At 37.2% G+C, this 17189-nt stretch overlaps 1 protein-coding gene across 9 annotated transcripts in view; it reads left to right on the forward strand.

The window, feature by feature from the left end:
• The window catches only part of ULK4 (unc-51 like kinase 4), a 646083-nt gene that overhangs the window by 87709 nt on the left and 541185 nt on the right, over window positions 1-17189 (forward strand). For all 9 annotated transcript variants that reach the window (XR_002785708.2, XM_064274755.1, XM_064274756.1 and 6 more), the window contains exon 18: window positions 13685-13792. Coding sequence is in view for 8 of the 9 variants with exons in the window: in XM_064274755.1 (XP_064130825.1) it covers window positions 13685-13792 (108 nt within the window). In the remaining variant the exon portion in view is untranslated. The remainder of the gene's footprint in view (window positions 1-13684; window positions 13793-17189) is intronic.

The following is a 17189-nucleotide window of genomic DNA, read 5'->3' on the forward strand; positions in this document are numbered from 1 at the left end:
TTCCGTTTCCAATACTCTAGTGTCCCTGCCCACTTACTGTCTCATGTTTGTTTTGGATTAAATGTTGACCTTTTGGACTCAAATAGTTTCTTTTTTTTTAGTAGAGAACTAATGCAGCAGGCAATATCCTTTATTTTGTGTGTCATTCTGCTTCTCTGTTAAAAGGTTATCTTGTAATAGTTTTGGTTAAGAGTTTATTGCGTGTCTCAGGGTGATAGTTTCAGTGAGTCTTCTGGTCTCAGGTGGTCTCGTTAGTCTGACCATTTTTAAGAACTTTGAGTTTTGTCCTGCGTTTTTCTCCCATTCTAACCAGGATCATCTATTGTGCCCTGATCAGTTCAGTCAGTGGTTGTAGCTGGGCACCATCTAGTTTTCTGGTTTCGGTGTATTTGAGGTCGTCACTCTTGTAGGCTGTTAGCCCTGTAGACTTGTTTCTCCTCTGAGATTTTGGTTACCTTCTTATTCTTTTGCTCCTGATGAGTCAAGACCAATAGTTGTATCTTACATGGCTGCTCGCAAGCTTTTAAGACCCCAGATGCTACTCACTTCGCTAGGATGCAGAACTTGAACTTTGTAAACTATATTATGCCAATTGACTGAGTTGTTCCATGAGATTATGGTCCTAAGCTTTCAAACCTAGAAAACCAATCTTGGAAGGTGTTTGGTTATGTCTGAGGAGTATCTGTAGTTGTGCCTTCAGTGAATATATGTGCCTGCCCACACATATCTGTATTTACGTGTACATAAGCTCGGCTGATAACCATAAGGTCAGCAGTTCGAATCCACCAACCGCTCCTTGGAAACCTTATGGGACAGTTCTGCTGTGTCCTCTAGGGCTGCAATGAGTCAGAATCGACTCGGTGGCAATGGGTTTGTGTTTTTTTTTTTTTGGCTTTTGGTACTACTCATGTGTCGATCATAACCAATTATGGATAACATTGCAAAGAATGGGAATTCCAGAACACTTAATGTGCTCATGAGGAACCTTTACATAGATCAAGAGGCAGATGTTCGGACAAAACAAGGGGATACTGATTGGTTTAAAGTCAGGAAAGGTGTGCATCAGAGTTGTATTCTTTCACCATACGTATTCATTCGGTATACTGAGCAAATAATCCAAGAAGCTGGACTATATGAAGAAGAACGGGGTATCAGGATTGGAGGAAGACTCATTAACAACCTGCGTTATGCAGATGACACAACCTTGCTTGCTGAAAGCGAAGAGGACTTGAAGCACTTACTGATGAAGATCAAAGACCACAGCCTTCAGTATGGATTGCACCTCAACATAAAGAAAACAAAAATCCTCACAACTGGACCAGTGAGCAACATCATGATAAACGGAGAAAAGATTGAAGTTGTCAAGGATTTCATTTTGCTTGGATCCACAATCAACAACCGTGGAAGCAGCAGTCAAGAAATCAAAAGACTCGTCGCATTGGGCAAATCTGCTGCAAAGGACCTCTTTAAAGTGTTGAAGAGCAAAGGTGTCACCTTGAAGACTTAAGGTGCGCCTGACCCAAGCCATGGTATTTTCAATCGCATCATATGCATGTGAAAGCTGGACAATGAATAAGGAAGACCGAAGAAGAGTTGATGCCTTTGAATTGTGGTGTTGGCAAAGAATATTGAATATACCATGTACTGCCAAAAGAACGAACATATCTGTCTTAGAAGAAGTACAGCCAGAATGCTGCTTAGAGGCAAGGATGGCGAGACTGCTTCTTACATACTTTGGACATGTTATCAAAAGGGATCAGTCTTTGGAGAAAGACATCATGCTTGGTAAAGTACAGGGTTGGCGGAAAAGAGAAAGACTGTAAAGGAGGTGGATTAACATAGTGGCTACAATAGTAGGCTCAAGCATAACAACGATTGTAAGGATGGCGCAGGACTGGGCAGTGTTTCGTCCTGTTGTGCATAGGGTCGCTATGAGTCGGAACTGACTTGACGGCACTGGACAACAACAACAACCTATTCATGTGTTAATATTTCTTTACATTTTAAGATAACTGATGGAAAACCTATACGAATACCACTGCAGAGAAATGTTTATCTGTTGAGTATTGTTTAATGCTGTCCAAAGTTAACTTTTGCAAGTGAGAGATGGTAAGCTTGCTCTGGCATTATTGAAACAGATTATATGATGTGTGTCTGTTTATGAGACACTGAGCTCCAAAGCAATTTCTATTGTGCTGGAGGCAGTCCAGACAGTTTTATCTCCTCAAGGGTCTGTAGCATTGAAATGTTTTTAATTTTCAGTGATGGGTTACTGACACAAAATGCCCGTGGATTATAAAATGAAGAAATAGTATAATTCCCTGACACTGTCTTTGTGAAGGAGAAAGCCGGGTCTGGGTTTTGAATTTAACATGAGGGTGACTGTTCTTTTAATTAAACTTTTTTTTTTCGAGGTACACAGTCGTAAGAAGTAATCCAGAGAGACTCTGTGTATCCATTACTCAGTCCTCCTAATATGGCGACATCTGTGAGACTATAGTATATCATTATTACAACCAGGATATTGATATAGTTGAGGAACAGAAAACTAAGATGCAACTACCATACAACCCAGCAATTGCACTCCTGAGTATTTATCCCTGAGAAATGAAAACTTATACCCACAAACTTGTACATGATTGTTTATAGCACCTTTATTCATAGTAGTCAAAAACAGTAAAATAAAAATCCTCACAACTGGAACAATAAGCAACATCATTATAAGTGGAAAAAATATTGAAGTCGTCAAGGATTTCATTTTACTTGGATCCACACTCAGCACCCATGGAAGCAGCAGTCAGATCAAATGACATATTGTGTTGTGCAGATCTGCTGCAAAATAGTGTTATTTATAGCGTTAAATAACAAAGTTGTCACTTTGAGGACTAATGTGCGCCTGACCCAAGCCATGGTGTTTCCAGTGGCCTGATATGCATGCAAAAGCTAGACAATCAGTAAGGAATAGTAAAGAAGAGTTGATGCTTTTGAGTTATAGTATTGGCAAACAATATTGGGTACATCATGGACTTCCAGAAGAATGAACAAATCTGTCTTGGAAGAAGTACAGTGAGAAGTGCTCTTTAGGAGTGAGGATGGCGAGACTTCACCTCACATACTTTGGACACGTTATTAGGAAGGACCAGTCCCTGGAGAAGGACATCATGCTTGGTAAAGTAGAGGGTCAGCAGAAAAGAGGAAGAGCCTCAACAAGATGGATTGACACAATGGCTGCAACAACGGGCTCAAGATTGTGAGGATGGCGCAGGTTGTACATAGGGTTACTGTGAGCCGAGATCAACTAGGAGGCACCTCATAGCAACAATAGCAGCAAGGAATACAAACGGCTTTATCCCCACATGGATCCCTCATATTGTCCTTTTATAACCACACCCACTTCTCTCTGCCTCAGAACTCCTCACGCCCTACCCCCACGTATCCTTCATCCCTGGCAAGTACTAATCTGTTCTCCGTTTCTATGATTTTGTTATTGCAAGAATGTATACCATGAAATCATATGGTGTATAACTTTTTGGGATTGGCTCTTTTCACTCAGAGTAATTCTTTGGAGATTAATCCAAGTTCTGTTTATTGCTAAGTAATATTACATAGTATGGATGTACCACAGTTTGTTTATCCATTCATTCATTAGAAGATAATCTGGGTTGTTTTCTATTTTAGACTATTAATAGAGCTGCTGTAAACATTCATGTACAAGTTTGTGGACATAAGCTTTCATTTCTCAAGGTTAAATACTCAGGAGTGCAATCGCTGGATTGTATGGTAATTGCATCTTAGTGTTTTGTTTTGTTTTTAAGAATCTACTCAACTATTTTCTAGAGTGACCATGCTATTTTACATTCTCACCAGCGACGTATGAGTGATTTGGTTTCTGTGCAGTCACTCTGCAGCTTATGGCATTGTCACCATTATTTTAATTTAGCCATTTTGCTTGCTAAGAGCGGGAATTGACTTGATGGCAGTTTTTTTTTTTGGCGGGGGGGGGGTTAGTGATATCTCATTGTGTTTTTAATTTGCATTGCCTAATGACTGATGATGCTGAACACTTTTTATGCACTTATTAATCATCCATATATGCTGTACAGTGAAATGTTTCATCATGTCTTTTGCTTATTTCCTAATAGATTCCTTGTTTTTTAACTGTTGGTTTTTTTTTTTCCTTCTGTAAAAATATCCTAGGTAACACAACATTTGCCAGTTCAGTGTTTTTCACTTGCACAATTCAATGAAACCGGGAACTGTTGAGTTTCAAGAGTTTTAAAAAATATTCTAGATATACGCTCTTTGTCAGATAAATGGTTTGCAAATATTTTCTCCCAGTCTCTAGCTTGTCTTTTCATTCTCTTAACAGGATCTTTTACAGAGTAAAGTTTTAAATTTTGATGAAGTTCAGCTTATCAGTTTTCCCTTTTATTGATCATGCTTTTGGTGCCAGGTCAAAGAATTCTTTACCTAGCCTTAGATGCTGAAGACTTTCTCCTTTTTTTTTTTTTTTAAAGAAGATTTATAGTTTTGTTTTTACATTTAAGTCTATGATCTATTTTGAGTTAGTTTTTATATAATATGTGAGACTTAGGTTGGAGTTCATTTTTTGTTTTGCCTATGGATGTCCAGTTACTCCAGCACAATTTACTGAAAAAGTTAACTGTCCTTAATTGAATTGCTTCTCCACTTTTGTCAAAAACCAGTTTGTCAAAAAAGTGGAGGCAGCGCATATGTCCATTAGTGGATAAATGGATGAACCACTTGGGGTGTTTATCACTACGTTGTTTGTAAACACTATGAAATATTCAGCCATAAGAACGTATGAAGTACTATTTTATGTTACAACGTGGATGAACCTTGAAAACATTAAATTCAGTGAAAGAAATCAAACACAAACACATATTCTATGATTCCATTTATATGAAATATTCGGAATAGGTAAATAGAAAGAGTCTGCAGATTAATGGTTGCCTTCAGGGGCTGGGAGGAGAAGGGGATTCAGGAGAAACTGCTTAATTCGTATAGGGTTTTATTTTGAAGTAATGGAAACGCTTTGGAACTTGATAAAGATGGTGATTGTACAGTGTTGTGAATGCGCCAAATGCCACTGGATTCTTCACTTGAAAATGGTTAATTTTATGCTATGTGCCTTGCATCTCAATAAATTAAAAAAAAATTTACTTGGCAAAACTTGCGTGGGCCTGTTTCTGGATTCTTCGTTTTGCTGACCTATGTGTCTATCTCTCTTCCTGCTTTTCTTTGGTTACTGCATCCGTGATGTATCTTCTTCCGTATTTTTAATTTCAGTCTTCCCGTATCACTATATTTGATGAATTTCTTATAGACAGCATGCTGTTGGGTCATATTTTTTAATCTACTATGCCCGTTTCTGTCTTTTAATCGGTGTGTTTGGACAATTTGCAATTTATGAAATCATTGCTACGTTTGATGTTAAGTCTGCCATTTTGTTTTCTGTTTGTTCTGTTTTTCAGTTTTCTTTTTCCGGCATTCCTGTGGGTTATTTGAACATTTTTTAGAAATCCATTTTTATTTTTCTAGTGTTTTTTAGTGTATCTCTTTGTGTAGATTTTTTAGTGGTTGCTCTAGGTATTACATGTTCACATAATATATCACAGTCTGCTGGTGTCGTCTCATCAGTTCAGGTGAGGTGTAGAATCTTTACCCCCTGTTACATCTCTTTGTTGTTGTTGTTGTTACTTGCTGTCGAGTTGATTCCGCCTCATGGTGACCCCATGTGTGCAGAGTAGAAATACCAAGCCTTTTTTGGGAGGCATCTCTGGATGGATTTAACCACTAACCTTAGTGGTCTAGTGCTTAACCATCTGCTCCACCCTGGGACTCCTTCACCCTTTACCCTGCCACAGTTATAGTATGATTGTCTTAAATATATTGTCTACATATATTTAGAATCCTAATACATGATGATATAATTATTTTTCAACTATTAAACATAATTGAGAAAACTCAGGAGGGAAAGGAAGTTATTTTGTTTACCCATATGTTTGCTTACTTTGTTGCTTCTTTCGTCCTTGATATCCCAAGTTGCCTTCTTTGTTTCTTTTCTGTTTAGAAAATGCTGTTTAGTCATTCTCCTGGGGTAAGTGTATTAGTGACCAATTTTTTTTAGTCTTTTTTCATCTGAGAATGACTTGATTTCACCTTCATTTCTGAAGGTTACATTTGCTGGGTATAAGATTCTAGGTTGATATTTCCTTTCAGAACATGAAAATGGTTTTAGATGAAAAATTTGCTGTTATTCAAATTGTTTTTTCCCTATGAATGAGGTGTCATTTTTTCTCTGGCAGCTTTTAAGAATTTTTCTTTTGTGATTTTAAAAGTTTAATTATGATGTGTCTTGGTGTGGATTTCTTTGTGTTTATCCTGTTTGAGTTTCACTCAGCTTCTTGATCTGTAGATTTATATCTTTTGTGAAATTTGGGATGCTTTCAGCCATTATTTCTTTTGAGTACTCTTTCAGGCCCACCTTCTTTCTCCTCTCCTTCTTGAACTCAGATGACACAAATGTTAGATATTTTGGTACTCCCACAGTATAAAAGTTTTATACTCCCATAGTATAAAAGTTACACTTTTATAACAGTATAAAAGACCTGAATGTTTGGTCTTTTTTTTCAGTCTGTTTTCTTTCTCCTGCTTAGATTGGGAAATTTGTATTTTTCTTTCCTAAGGTTCATTATTCCGTCTTCTCCATTCTGTGGTTGAGCCCATCTAATGAATTTGTAAAATTTCAGTTATTGTATTAAAAAAAAATATTGTGGTAAAATGTATATAACAAAATATTTGCTAAATTAAGCATATCTGAATGTATAATTCGGGAACTTAATGATGGTCACCATGTTGTACAGCATCACTACTATCCATCTCCAAAATTTTTTCATCATGAACAACAGAAACTCAGTGCCCCTTAAACAATAATTCCCCATTCCCTCTCCCTCCCGGTCCCCGGTAACCATTAATAAACTTTTGCCTGTATCACTTTGCCTATTCTAGATATTTCATATAGGTGGGATCATGTAATATTTGTTCCTTTGTACCTGATTTATTTCACTCAGTATAATGTTTTCAAGGTTCATCTATGTGGTAGCATGGATCAGAACTTCATTTCTCGTTATGGCTAAAAAATATTGTTTGAGTATGCCTTAATTTATCTATTCATCTATTGGTGGACATGTGGGTTGTTTCTACCTTTCGGTTATTGTGAGTAATGCTGCAGTGGACACTGGTACAAGTATTTGTTTGAGTCTCTGCTTTCAAGTCTTTTGTATATATACCTAGAAGTGGAAATGCTGGGTCATACGGTAATTCTATGTTTAACTTTCTGAGGAACCTCCCAGCTGTTCTCCACAGCAGCTGTACCATTTTAATTTCCTATCTGCAATGGACAGAGGTTGCAATTTCTCCACATCCTTACCAACACTTGTTGTTTTCCATTTTTCTGATAATAACCATCCTATTGGGTATAAGGTAGTAGTTCATTTTGGTTTTGATTTGCATCCCCCTAATGACTAATGATGTCGAGCATCCTTTCATATGCTTATTGGCAGTTTATATCTTCTTTGGAGAAAGTCTTTTTAAGTTTTTTGACCTTCGTTTTTTATTTAGGTTGTTTGTCTTTTTGTTGTTGAGTTGTAGGGGTTCTTCATGTATTCTGAATATTAAACCCTTTTCAGATACATGCTTCCCAAATATTTTCTCCCATTCTATATGTTGTCTATTCACTTTAATATACAAAAGTTTTTAATTTTGATGAACATCAATTTATCTATCTTGTCTTTTGTTGCTTCCGTTTTTGGTGTTGTATCTAAACATCCGTTGCCAGGTGACACTAAAAACATGGGCAGCAAAAGACAATGGAACCTCATAAGTATTAAAAACTTTTGTACATTAAGCAAAATGAAGAGACAACCTACAGATTGAGAGAAAATATATGGGAACCATGTATCTAATAAGGGTTTAATATCCAAAATACATAAAGAACTTCTGCAGCTTAACAACAGAAACGCAAAGAACCTAATCAAAAAATGGGTAAAGGTCTTGAAAAGACATTTGACCAAAGAGGTTACAAATGGACAATAGGCACATGAAGATGTGCTCAACGTCATTAGTCTTTGTTGTTGTTAGGTGCCATCGAATAGGTTCCAACTCATAGCAAGCCTGTGTACAATAGAACAAAACAATGCCCTGTCCTTTACCGTCCTCAAAATCTTGCTATATTTGAGCCATTGTTGCAGCCACTGTGTCATTCTTTCTCCTTAAGGGTTTTTCCTCTTTTCGCTGACCCCCTACCCTACCAAGCATGATGTTCTTCTCCAGGGACTGGTCCTGCCTGATAACATGTACAAAGTACATGAGATGACATCTCGCCATCCTCGTTTCTAAGGAACATTCTGACTGTACTACTTCCAAGACAGATTTGTTCATTTTTCTGGAAGTCCACTGTATATTCAGTGTTCTTTGCCAACACCATAATTAAAAAGGCATCAATTCTTCTTCGGTCTTCATTATTCATTGTTCGGCTTTCACATGCATATGAGGCGATTGAAAATACCATAGCTTGGGTCAGGCACACCTTAGTCCTCAAAGTGACATCTTTGCCTTTTAATACTTTAAAGAGGTCTTTTGCAGCAGATTTGCCCAATGCAATGCATCTTTTGATTTTTTGACTGCTGCTTTTATGGGCGTTGATTGTGGATCTAGGTAAAATGAATCCTTGGCAACCTCAATCTTTTGTCCATTTATCGTGGTGTTGCTTATTGGTCTAGTTGTGAGGTTTTTTTCTTTATGTTGAGATGTAATCCATACTGAAGGCTATAGTCTTTGATCTTCACAGTAAGTGCTTCAAGTCCTCTTCACTTTCCGTAGCAAGGTGTGTCATCTTCATATTGCAGATTGTTAATGAGTCTTCATCCAATCCTGATGTTGTGTTCTTCTTCATATACTACAGCTTCTTCGATTATTGGCTCAGCATATAGATTGGTGATGTAGTGGTTAAAGCACTCGACTGCTAACCAGAAGTTTGGTGGTTTGAGCCTACTAGCCACTCCATGGGAGAAAGATGTGACAGTCTGCTTCTGTAAGAATTACAACCTCGGAAACCTTATGGGGTAGTTCTACCCTTTCCTATAGGTCTCTATGAGTCAGAATCCACTCAATGGCTATGGGTTTGGTTTTTTGGTAAGTATGGGGAAAGGATACAACCCTGACATACACACTTTCCTGATTTTAAACCATGTAATAATTAAGTGTTCTGGAATTCCCATTCTTCACATGTTATCTATAATTTGTTGTGATCCACACAGGTGAATGCTTTTGCATAGTCAATAAAACACAGGTAAACATCTTTCTGGTATTCCCTGCTTTCAGCCAAGACCCATCTGACATCAACAGTGATGTTTCACGTTCACGTCCTCTTCTTCCTACCCAGGGGTAGGAGGGAGATTTTCATATCATGCCATCTGCGAGTAGAGAGTTTTACTTCTTCCAATTTAGGTACATTTTACTTCCTTTTCTTGTCTAATTTTTCTAGCTAGCACTTCCAGTACAGTATTGAACAGCAGTGGTGAGAGCAGTTATCCTTCTCTTGTCCATAAGAGAAGGGGGAAACTTTCAGTCCTTCTCAGCTGAGCATATTGGCGATGTTTTTTTTTTTTAAACGAATATTCTTTATTATGTTGAGGAATTTCCCTTCTATTTCTGTCTTGAGTGTTTTTTATCATGAAAGGGTGTTAAATTTTGTCAGATGTCTCTTCTGCATCTTTTGAGATGATTCTATGGTTCTTTTTGTTTGTTCTGTTAATGTGGTGTATTACATATGTTGGTTTTCTTATGTTGAAGCACCATTGCATTTCAGAGGTAAATCTCACTTGATTGTGGTGTATAATTCTTTTAATGTGCTGTTGAATTTGGTTTGCTAGTATGTTGAGGTTTTTTCCATCTGTATTGATTATACGTATTCATTTGTAGTTTTCTTTCTTTTGGTGTTTTGTCTGACTTTGGTATCAGGGTAATGCTGGCCTTTTAGAATGAGTTGAGTAGTGTTTCCTTCTCTTCTATTTTTGGAAGCGTGTAAGAAGGACTGGGGTCGTTTCTTTTATAAATGTTTGGTAGCGTTCTCTAGTGAAGCCACCTTGTCTTGGACTTTTCTTTGTTGAGAGGTTTTTGATTACTGATTCAATCTCTTCAGTTGTAGGTCTGGTGAAGTTTTCTTCTTGAGCCAGTTTTGCTAGCTTACGTGTTTCTAGGAACTTGTTCATTTCATCTGGGTTATCCAATTTGTTGGTGTACAGTTGTTCATATTATTCTCTTATCCTTCTTATTCCTGGAGTTTTGGTGGTAATATCCCCACTTAAATTTTTGATTTTAATTATTTTCACCTTTCTGTTATTTAGGTAAAGGTTTGCCCATTTTATTGATCTTTTCAAAGAATCAAGTTCTGGTTTTGTTGATTCTCTCTGTTGTTTTTCTATTCTGTATTTGATTTTTTCTGCTCTGTGCTTTGTAATTTCATTCTTTCTGATTGCTTTGCTTCTTTGCTAGTGCTTCTTTTTGTAGTTTCTGAAGTTTTAAAGTAAGGATATTGGTTTGAGATCTTTTATTTTTTAAATGTAGGAATTTACTGTTCTACATTTCCCTCTGAGCAGTCTTTGCTGTATTCTAGAAGTTTTGATATGTTATACTTTCATTTTGTCTCTCTAAATTTTCCGAATTCCCTTTTGATTTCTTTTTTTGATCCATTGGTTGTTTAATAGTAGGTGGTTTAATTTCCACATATTTACTTATTTTCAGTTTTCCTTCTGTTAACTTCTAGTTTGATTACATCGTGGTTAGAGAAGAGATATACTTTATGTGATTTCAGTCTTTTAAAATTTACTGAGACTTGTTTTGTGACCTAGTGTGTGGTCTGTCCTGGAGAATGATCCACGTGCACTGCAGAGAATATGTATTGTACTGTGGTCTTACATCTAGTTGGTTTATTGTCTTTGTTATGTTACCCTAAGTTGGATCTGACTCATGGCCACCTTATGTGTAACAAAACAAAATGTTGCCTGGTCCTGTGCCGTCTTCGTGATCATTGGTATTTTTGAGTCCATTGTTGTGACTGTTGTGCCCATCCATCTCATTGAGGGTTTCCCTCATTTTCATTGACCCCCTACTTTACCAAACATGATGTTCTTTCCTAGAGATTGGTCTTTTCTCATGACAAGTCCAAAGTAGAGTGAGCCAAAATCTCTCCATCCTCACTTCTAAGGATCATTTTGGTTGTATTCTAAGACAAATTTGTTTGTTCTGCTGGCAGTCCATGGTATAGTCAGTATCTTTTACCAGCACCACAGTTCAGTTCAAATGCATCAGTTCTTCTTCTGCTTTCCTTTTTCATTGTCCAGCTTTCCATGTATTTGGGGCATTTGAAAAGACTTTATCTTGGATTGGGTGCATGTTTTGACATCTTTGTTTTTTTAAAAAAACTTTAAAGAAGGCTTTTGCAGTAGATTTGCCCAGTGCAATACAACTTTTGATTTCTTGACTGCTGCTTCCATGGACATTGATTGTTGCTACAAGTAGTATGAAATCCTTGACAACTTCAAATTTTTTTTCCATTTATCATATTGTTGTTTTTTGGTCCAGTTGTGAGGATTTTTGTTTTCTTCATGTTCAGGTATAATCCGTGCTAAATGCTATAGTCTTTGACCTTTTATCAGTAAGTGCTTCAAGTTGTCTTCATTTTTGTCAAGCAGGGTTGTGTCATCTGTATATCACAGGTTGCTAATGAGTCTTCTGCCAGTCCTGGTGCCATGTTCTTCTTCTTGTCCAGCTTCATGGATTATTTGTTCAGCATACAGATGGAATAAGTAAGATAAAGTGATAACAACCATGCTGCACACCTTGTTCAATTTTAAGCCACACAGTATACTGTTCTGTTTGAACAACTGCCTCTTGTTCCATTTTACAGGTTCTGCGTGAGCACAGTTAACCAAAAACACAAACCCATTGCCGTCTAGTCGATTCCGACTCATAGCAAGCACAATTAAGTGTTCCAAAATTCTCATTCTTTGCAGTGTTATCCATAATTTGTTATGATCCATGCAGTTGAAATACCTTTGCATAATCGATAAAACACCAGGAAACATCTTTGTGGTATTCTCTGTTATTGGCCAGGATCCATCTGACATCACCAATGTTGTAAGTCCTCTTCTAAATCCAGACTGAACTTTTAGAAGTTCTCTGTTAGTGTATGGCTACAGTCATTTATGGATTATCTGCAGTAAAATTTTGCTGGAATGTGATATTCGTGATACTGTTCAATTAATTTCTGCATTCTGTTTGATCGCCTTTTTTTGGAATGGGCATGGTTATGGATCTCTTCCCGTCAGTTGGCCAGGTAGCTGTCTTCCAAATTTCTTGACATAGGCGAGTAAGTGCTTCCAGTGTTGCTTGCGTTTGTTGAAGCATCTTATTTTGTATTTTTTCAGTTTCCGGAGCTTTGTTTTTCACCAGTGCCTTCAGTGCAGCTTGGGTTTTTTCCTTCAGTTGGTTTATGTTGTTATTCAAACTGTAAATTTCCTTACTGATATTCTCTCTAGATATTCTGTCCATTATTGAAAATGGTGTATTGAATGTTACTGTGTTTTTTCAGTTCTTTTTGTTACTAGTTTATTTTTGGTGGCAATATACATAATCAAATACGCATCCAATCACAATTTCTACACATACAGTTTAGTGACATTGGTTACATACTTCACATTGTGTTACCGCTCTCAATATCTCTACCCGTTTTGTTTCATCATCATTAATTTAGACTTTTTTTTTCCTATTGTGCTTTCGGTGAAAGTTTACAGAGCAAATTGCTTTTGTGACAGATTGTTTTGTGACATTGGTTGCAATCCCTGCAATGTGTCAGCACTCTCCCCTTCCCAATCTTTGGTTCCCTGTTCCCATCCGGGCATTTTTCCTGTCCCTTCTGCCTTGTCATTGCTTTTGGGCAAGTGTTGCCCACTTGGGAGTTACACACATCATGGCATATATGTACAGTGGAATGCTACTCAGCAATAAAAAGGAATGAACTATTGATACACACAATAATGGATAAATCTCAAATTCTTAAGTGAAGGAAACCAGACAAAAAAGAATGCATACTGTATGTAATGTGGAGGTGTCAGACCTCCTCATCTAACTTCAGGAGAGGGGAGGATAATCACCATCTGCATCAGCCCAAAACTGATTGCTGTGGGTGGAGGTCAGACATATCTCCACTTTCCGTCCTTTTTGCCAGTTCCTGATGCTAGCCATCCCTCCCACGGCACTCTCTACTTCTCTGCTGGGTTTGATAATTTGTTGTAATGCCTCGGTTTGTCTTTAAGGATAAGGCAAGAGTGCATCACAGGATCAGGGATGGTAGTGAAAGCACTTCGTCAAATGAGGAGTGCTGTATGTATATAAGTTTCTTCATCGTATATATTTTCACTTTCATGTGAGAGAGTTACTGTTTTTTTTTCTTCAGAAGTAAGGCTCACAGTCTGGAAATAATTTGGAAACTGGTTCTTAAAAGTGGAAGATGAATTTTGTAGAATGTCTTGCCTTTTATATGTAGGCTAACGATTGAGAGAAACACATGAAATGTTAATGCTTTTTTTTCTCTTTTCAGGCAATTACTCTCTTAACTGAATTAATTAGGGAAAACTTCAGGAATAGCAAATTAAAGCAGTGCCTTTTACCAACCCTGGGAGAGTTGATCTACCTTGTAGCCACTCAGGTGAGACTGTCTGATTAACTCTGTTGCTGATTGACATGTTCTGACACATCCTGACTGATAAGTATTAATATCCTATAAAAGTTTTTTGACTTTGGCCCTCAGAGCATGCCTAAGGGACTGAGAAGAAATTTTACCTCTGGCGGAGAGAGTCATTCAGTGTCTCTCTGTCTCTCTCTGTGTCACCCTGTCTGTCTTCCTCTTTCTCTAATTCCCTCCCAGTGCCTCATGTCCTTTAAGATGTAGGAAATTCTTAGGATTTACTTTAAAACCAATGGACAGAATGGCCCCAAAGTATGCCCTAGGTTGCCACCATCTTTGATTCCTTCAACCAAGAGGAAGCCATTGGTTTTCCCAGTATAAAAGTTCCATATCAGTGTGAAACACTACTTTGTGCAAATATGTTTTTTAATGTGGCCATGGAAATTTGTGGCTGCAGTATTTGATTTCTTATTTCTAAAGCAATGATATGGATGTTGGTGATTGAATTCAACAGGGGAAAACATTTCATTAAATGTGTGTGTTTTTTAAAAGAATATTAGATACTGGTAAATCAAGGGTTATTGATGCCATACTTTATGAGAATTTTAAATAAGTAGTACTAATATATAAGTTAATCAAAAGTTTTCTCACTGAGTCTAGTACAACTAAGTGGTGTCTGGCTACCACCACTGGCTGCTCTGACAGGGATCACAATAGAGGGGTCCTCGACAGAGCTGGAGAAAAATGTAGAACAAAATTCTAATGGACAAAAAAAGACCAGATTTACTGGCCTGACAGAGACTGAATAAACCCTGAGAGTATGGCCCCCAGATACCCTTTTAGCTCAGTAATGACGTTGCCCCTGAGGTTCACCCTTCATCCAAAGATTAGAATGCCCATAAAACAAGACTGAAGGGGCATACCAGCCCACGGGCAAGGAGGGGACAGGAAAGCTGGTACTAGGGAATCCAAGGTTGACAAGGGAGAGGGTTGATGTGTCGTGGGGTTGTTAACCAAGGTCATAAGACAGTATGTGTTCTAACTGTTTAATGAGAAGCTACTTTATTCTGTAAACCTTCATCTAAAGTACGATAAAAAAAAAAGTTTTCTCATTGAATTTCTTAGGTTTTCATTTCTAGAACTTGCTTAAATATTATATAACTTTGGTATCATTAGTATCTAAATTAAACTGATTTTCTGGACAATCATTTAAGCAACAACTATAATTGTTGTTAAGCACCAGTATTTTAAATAACTTAGCTTCATAATTAGCATTGATAACTGGTACAGCAAATCTTTCCTCTTTTTTCTTCTTTTTCAGTTATGTCTTGGCTATTTCTGGCCAGTCCCATGTCAGAATAAATTTTAGAATCGGCTTGTCCAGTCCTGCAAAATACTCTGCTTTAAAAAATTTTTTTTTGACTCCATTAACTGTGTGTATCAATTTGTGAATAACTGATATTTTTATGATTTTGAGTCGTCCAGTACGTTCGGAAATGTACCAAATATGTATATCAATTGGGAAAGTATTTGATATCTTCATAAGTTGGTTCCTCCAGTGAATGAAAAATGGTGTTACTCTCCAGATATTTGTTTTTATGTCTTTTTGTTTATTTTATTCTATTCATAAAACTCTTGAGGCTATCTTAGGTTGGATTTAGGTAATTTTATGTTTTGAATTGACAACACATTAATTCATTAGAGTAGAAAACTAGGAGATAAAGAAAGCTATATGGGGAAAAGTCTCTTACTTTTGTCTCCCCTCTGCCCTCTTCTTCCTGTAACTAACCACTCTAATTACTATTTTACTTATATTTATAGGGTTTGTTTTATATAACAGGTAACAACTTATTTTTTTCACTTAATAATGTAACTTGGAGATATTAATACATATAGCTTCTCTCTCCGTTCCTTTATCCCTCCCTCCCTCCCTTTTCCTTTTCTTTTCATATGATGGCACACTTCTTTGTGTGATGTACCATTGTGTGCCATGTTTCGAGAAAGTTCATTTTCTTTGCACTTCCTTAGGGGTGGGACCGGAGGAGAGTTAATTTCTTTACCATCAACCTGGCCTTCGCCTCAAGGCCTTGATAACAAAGCTTAAGTTTTCCCAATTTGCAGGCCTTCAGGGTAAAAGCAAGCTTAGTTTAGCCCTCTGTGCTTAGTTGTCTAGCATTTGGTTTGGTTATTCTTGGTTTTCTTGTCAGATCTCTGATGCCTTTTAAAAATGTTGTCAACTGATGTTTTCAGTTGTTTTCATCAGAAGAGTGCTCTGGTAACTCGTCTACCATCTTGCTAGGAATAGAAGTCTAGTATGTTTTTGTTGTCTCTTTTTCCTTTACTTTCTTCTCCAGCTTAATTGAGGTATAATTGGCATACAGTAAACTACACATATTTAAAGATTACTATCTGATATAAAAAAATTTTTTTTATCTGATGTATTTTTATATATATGTATACACCTGTGACATTGTCACCACAATCAAGATACTCAGCATATCCATCACCTCCCAGAATTTCCCCAGTCCCCTTTGGAACCCTTCCCACTCACATCTTCCTGCCCTCCTTGCAACCACTGACTTGCTTTCTATCATTATAGATTAATTTGCATTTTCTAGAATATTGTATAAATGGAATCATGCAGTATGTATTCATTGTTTCTGAAAGTGGATCTAAACAGTAATGTTTTTTGGTACTTACTTAATTGAACTTAAGCTTGGCTCTTTTAATAAAGGATTGATTCTTTTGATCACTTTTTTTTTTTTTTGTACTAACATTGTTTTATTTTAATGAGATTAAAACTCTTCTTCTCGACTTTAATAGGTTTGTTCCTGATCTCTGTGCCCTAACTACAATTTTCCTACCCACTGGGAATTTTAGGAACCACGTTATCCTCCTAATTAGGGAGGACACCCAAACCCATGTGGCCAGACGCTTTGAGAACCTTTGGGGCTTTCCAGACCTTTTTTTCCCCTTTTTGAAAAATTCAGTCTCTCCTTTCCTCTGTGCTTTGCAGGTCTCTAAATTCTCAGCCTTCTGCCAGCAGAGTTGTGTATTTTTATAAGGAACCGAGTTAATAAGTCACTTGTCAGATTTAAATGGGATACCACATCACCTTGGGCTCCTCCCGCCTGCAGTTTGTCAGGGTGCCACCATTAGCCACACTTCAAAATGAGTCTACAGTTATTTCTGCTTTAGCTCCTTCTCATCTCATTTTCTTGTCCTTTTTTTTTTTTTACTAAATTTCATTTTGCTGTTGTTGAGAATATGCACAGCAAAACATACACCAATTCAACAGTTTCTGTATGCGCAATTTCGTGATATGGATTATATTCAAGTTGTGCAACCATTCTCACCCTCCTTTTCTAACTTCTCCCTTCCTCATTAACATAAACTCACTGTGCCCTAAAGTTCCTGT

The sequence above is a fragment of the Loxodonta africana genome, chromosome 22 (genome assembly GCF_030014295.1).
Source record: "Loxodonta africana isolate mLoxAfr1 chromosome 22, mLoxAfr1.hap2, whole genome shotgun sequence".
Lineage (NCBI taxonomy): Eukaryota > Metazoa > Chordata > Mammalia > Proboscidea > Elephantidae > Loxodonta > Loxodonta africana.